The 5,440-nt window shown below is 36.1% G+C and overlaps 1 protein-coding gene across 1 annotated transcript in view; it reads right to left on the bottom strand.

Moving 5' to 3' along the window:
- The window catches only part of LOC144451391 (neprilysin-1-like), a 19,905-nt gene extending 14,952 nt beyond the window's left edge, over window positions 1-4,953 (bottom strand). The window contains exons 1-2 of the mRNA XM_078142220.1: window positions 4,794-4,953; window positions 3,294-3,424 (exon numbers count right to left, since the gene is read on the bottom strand). Coding sequence (XP_077998346.1) covers window positions 3,294-3,402 — 109 coding nt within the window. The 5' untranslated portion in view covers window positions 3,403-3,424; window positions 4,794-4,953. The remainder of the gene's footprint in view (window positions 1-3,293; window positions 3,425-4,793) is intronic.
- Window positions 4,954-5,440: the final 487 nt, after the last annotated feature.

Here is a 5,440-nt window from a genome sequence, read left to right as displayed (position 1 = left end):
AAATAAATTGTTATTGTAAAGGTGACAATATTTGGACACATCTCCTTAAAGTTGACGCCTGAAACTACTAGTATCTAATGATAAATGTTATCAAATCAGTAATTTGCAAAACGCCATGGGGTTTAAGATGTATTTATCAACGTAACTCACCAAAGTCCCTTCCCTTCAATAATAATCTCTCTTTGTAGCAGCATACATACGTTTGAACCGAACTACATGTAAGTGAACTACACGAAATTGCAATTTCGTAAAAACATGAAATTTAGTATTCGATGTTATTCGCGTAAGTTGGTACAACAGAGAATAGACTGACAGATCCGTCATACCTTTTTTGTATGGGGCGAAGTCAGTATGGTGGATGGATAACATTGCTTAAGTTGAGCCTCAACGCCCCCCTTCTTAATTGGGCAAACTTGTTTCAGGCTACGATCATTATGTAATGCTATATAAAGGGACCTGCCACTTTCTTCGCACATCCTGTTTTTCGGAATTAGAAGGGGAAGGTGCCATCCTGTTTTCAACATTATGAATGGAGGGGTGAGGGCATTGTGTTTTGGAGTGAGATTAAAGGACAATATTATTTCATTTCTACAATGACAAGGCCATGTCCGAATTGTAGTAGTTTTGTTGTCAGAATTTCTTATCTCCATGTTTGTTCATCTAATGAGAACTTAAAACATTGCTTAACTATATATACACGTATGACCGGTCTCTAAATACAAGGCATGCCTGGTAAGAAACATACTATTTGAAACTGAAATGGTTGTTGTGAAAATAAGATCATGACAACAATAAATTGTCAACAGTAATTAAGTATTCGAACAACACGTGGTTATATAGCCAAGATGTGGGCTGTGACTATCGTCACAAACATATATAGATTATAGATGGAAAGCTTCCAAAATGTATATTCACATGAAAAGCCTCAAAAGGTATACTGATGGACAGGACCACAAAGGTATATTGACATGCTGACAGGTCAATGAACAACAACAATTAATAAGGGTTGACTCCATTCCCAAAATGTATTATGCAATTCTATGCATGCGCTCCATCGATATTTCTTCCATTTCTCAATTTGACATTTGATTGGAAACTTTTATATTTAGGCGTACAAAATCTAATCTCAGACAAAAGCGATTTCATTAAAAGTTCAATTGCTTTTAAAAAGTTCATTAAAAGTTCAATTTTTGAACTATTGACTTCGCCCCCTAAACTACTCGCTACTCCCCCGTTTGGAGCTTACGAGTGCTTACATAAGCGGAAATAACCAGAAGAGCTCTGGTGACCACGGCAGATCTTTCAATCGCGATAAATTATAATTGCAAATATAACCACTTAAAGGCGTCTATCTACCGATAGTGTTGACAAATTGGCATATATCATTCGTCTGAGTCGTGATAGTTGCAATAAATGTCGTATATGTTTGAAGATCGACTATCTACATTTGATAAGTTTTGCATCTCTGGATTTGTTGTCTTTTTTTAGGTTTACCAGCCTGAGGTATCTCCCTCCACTATCATGTTGTTGTGCTTAGATCAAGTAAAGTAATAGGCGTGCAATATCTATTCATTCATCTTCAAGGTCAGAGGTGACGTAACATGTCAGGCCATTAGATTGTTGAGATACGTACAGTTGATTAGTGCATGTAATTAATCCTAAAGGTTACATATAAGGTGATTTGGGACATCAACTTTGAGATTCCAGATCATTACGGTGTATTCAATTTGTATTATACCGTATACTAACACGTTTAATAGTCATTATGGATGGACTGAACGTTTATCCGTCAGAGTCTACCAGTCACACTTTTATCTCTTGCTTTTACATTTCACTTATTCAATTGTTGATTTCTTTCCAATCCTTAGTTTTCAATTTTATACAACTCTTTTTATGAGCACGTGGAAAGCCAAGTTCCAATACCTTTATATGCAAATGGCAATGAAATATATATATCATCATCATCATCATCATCATCATCATCATCATCATCATCATCATCATCATCATCATCATCATCATCATCATCATCATCACTACCACCAGTATTGTCGATCATGCAAAACTGTATTTTTTATGAAATCATTGTATTAAAGTGGCCATATGGGTGAAGATTGTGTATTTATTTGAGATTTGTAATTCATTAAAACAATTTTACCACGTGTGGTGTCCTACTTGAAAATCAATGTGAAACAACAGATGCCAAGTCTTTGTCTGTAACTCAGTACATTGCAAAAGCATAGTAAATGTGTTAAATGTTTGTTATTGTACGTACAATAGCAAAAAATTTACTCATTTGTTAGTATTTCGCAGTGTATGAGTTACAAACACAGACTGAGTCTATGTTGTTTCACATTGATTCTTCAATTAGGAAGCCATGATGTAATTGTTTTGTAATTTAAAAATCCAAATCAAATACCAAATCCTCATCCGTATGGCCACTTTAAAGTCACCCACGACCCACAATCAACCGTCAGATGAACATGACACCATTTCACTCTATCAATGACTTAGTTTTTTCGTGAGACTAGATCTAGGCCAGCGCTCGGTAAAAATCTTATTAACACTGCTTCTTTTCATAGGCTGGTGTGATAAAAATCCTACTAACATTGCTACATTTTATTTGTGTGAGGTACCATCATATGGACGAAATGTCATTGTAACAATGTATGCTTTTTCAGGCATGTCGATGGATTCAAATGTAACAACTCTACTTCAGTATTTGACTTGCAAAATAATACAATGTAGCAATGTTCGAAAGATATTTGCTAAGCCAGATAATAAAATGTTGCAATATTTGCAAAATTATTGTTGTGGCAGACGATGTTTTGTCTCAGCTTACAACCGAGATAATAGTTTTGTGTAAAGTACAGTTTCATTTTCCCTTTGCCGCCCACTGAGAGCATCAGTGCCTATTCATGAGTCTACAGTAATTGCAGTTACAATACAAAACATTCAATACTAGGAAAAGTCGGTGTTATCTCAAATGAACAGTGTTTGAGACATGATTCCAAACAATGCAATCACCAAATAAATCATGTCTATGAGTTTAATACATTGTAACATTATGTTTGTACCAAACACAACTATCATTCATATATATTATAAAATAGTTTTAATATGGCATAGTCCACGGACGGGTTTCATTGTGATGTTTCATAGACTGCACTTTGCACAGAACTATTATCTCGGTTGTAACTAGCTTCCGTTGTAAAATGACCACACAAATTGGTATCAGTGATTTCTCCAAGTGGCACCTTTAAACAACAGATTTAGACTATTATCATACGTACATGTGTTGTCGTCATAACCACGTTTAACAATAGCCTTGCTATACACGGAGCAGCAACAGCATACCAGAAGTAACCCACAAACTAGTCCCATGAAATCTTTCTGAGCCATAATTTAAATAGGAAACTCCCCTCTGTCAACAAAAGATAAATAAACGTTAACATCTCGTTTTACAATGGTTCAAGGATTGAACTTGTCTATGTACTCTATCTCTGGTCTGACAACATCAAATGAAATATGTACTGTCATTTGCCAACAAAATAAATGTCGACGTTCCAATTTTCGTGCACACAAATAATGACAGTAAAGTTTCAATGACGAGTCACATAACACATGACGTTAGGCCAACACGTTTCATGGTATACCATGATATTTTATAGACCACTTTGATGTTGGGAGTTAGTATCTTACAAGATGGTCGTTGCCCTTGTAGCATAGGCTTACAGCAGGAGAATGTAAGCTGTGCTGGAACAAACGTCAGAATGGATACAACAGTTACTTTTGTCTGTCTCTTGCAGAGGGTGATTCCGTAATTTAATAAACAATGACTACATGAAAGACAGCACGCGTCCCTGTCATAAGTTTTACAAACAAAACAAAACAAAGACATGCTTCATATCATGCTTGTACACTGTGTGGACTATACCATGTAACAATTGTATTTAAATCAGTATGCAAGAGACAGGAAATGCAACAATTATATTACAATGTATATGAAATACCCTGGAAGAGACAGACACAAGCAACAATTGTATCCGTTCTGTCTTTTGTTCCTGCACAGCTTACTTTCTTCTGCTGTATTTGTAACAAATAACTTGTAGACATTTCCCATTGGCGAAATGTCACATCTACATCTATCTACACATTATTCACATTTGAGTTTCGTTTTGGAAAGTGAACATATAAATAACATTGTATCCTTGAGCGTACATTGACCTTTAAAATACCAACTCAGATGGTCACTATTACTAGGGAAAACAGCGAGATCAAATTTAGATGAATTCTCACGAGATCTCATGTTATACTCACATTCACATACTGTCTAATTGTGTGGGGATATGGACAATCGGTTCTCACATCGCATGGTAGCTGATAGTCAAACCCTACTATATATAACTATATACTATTAAACTTAAACTCAACAAAAGCAATGACATATTCTGGAGTATTGATCCCGGGTAGTGATATTGGCTAAGGCAACTATAAAAGTGTAAACAAAACAGATACTCATGGTAAACGTTTTGTTTTTCATGTTTCTGTTTCTCATATAGTCCTTTAATAAAAGTTTGTTCTCGAGGAATAGTAGATATGTTAGCGAGATAAATTGAGCTTCACATAATCAAAACTCGCTAGGTTTGTTTGGGGACTGTGCTAGTAAGTTACACCATGCATGGATGTGTACAATCATGGCAGCTTTTTTTTACTTAATCCAAAAAACACAGAGAAGGTACATGTATTAAATATAGGTGCTTCGCATGCACCCTGCCATACCATTTACTAACCTGGTAACTATGAAGACGATGATGGCCACAGAGTTGATCTATTCAAGTCCTTCAAGTTGTTATCCCAGTCTTACAGACTGACTGCAACAGTTGTGTATTTTGACCACACTGTGTAGAGCTTGGTAGTGTGGACTGTGTTCCAGGTCCGTGTTACACGAACTTATACGTATATCCACTATAGGCCTAGGGCGAGTTTGAGTTATCATTTACTAAGTTTAGAGCCATGCGAATTCTTTTGCTTGTTTCGGAACGCATACTAAAATTAGGTCTGAAAATATCTCGAGATCATTTTGCCCTACCTTAAAAATAGCATAAACTGAAATAGTGAAATGAAATGAAATAAACATACTAACATCTACTAACAATCAAAATAGCATAAACCACAAAGGAAATTTAAAAAAAACTCTCTCTCTCTCTCTCTCTCTCTCTCTCTCTCTCTCTCTCTCTCTCTCTCTCTCTCTCTCTCTCTCTCTCTCTCTCTCTCTCTCTCTCTCTCTCTCTCTCTCTCTCTCTCTCTCTCTCTCTCTCTCTCTCTCTCTCTCTCTCTCTCTCTCTCTCTCTCTCTCTCTCTCTCTCTCTCTCTCTCTCTCTCTCTCTCTCTCTCTCTCTCTCTCTCTCTCTCATGGAAACTGTTTTACCAAAACTTT

Source organism: Glandiceps talaboti, chromosome 21, assembly GCF_964340395.1.
Source record: "Glandiceps talaboti chromosome 21, keGlaTala1.1, whole genome shotgun sequence".
NCBI lineage: Eukaryota > Metazoa > Hemichordata > Enteropneusta > Spengelidae > Glandiceps > Glandiceps talaboti.
This window is presented reverse-complemented; position numbering and strand designations above follow the sequence as displayed.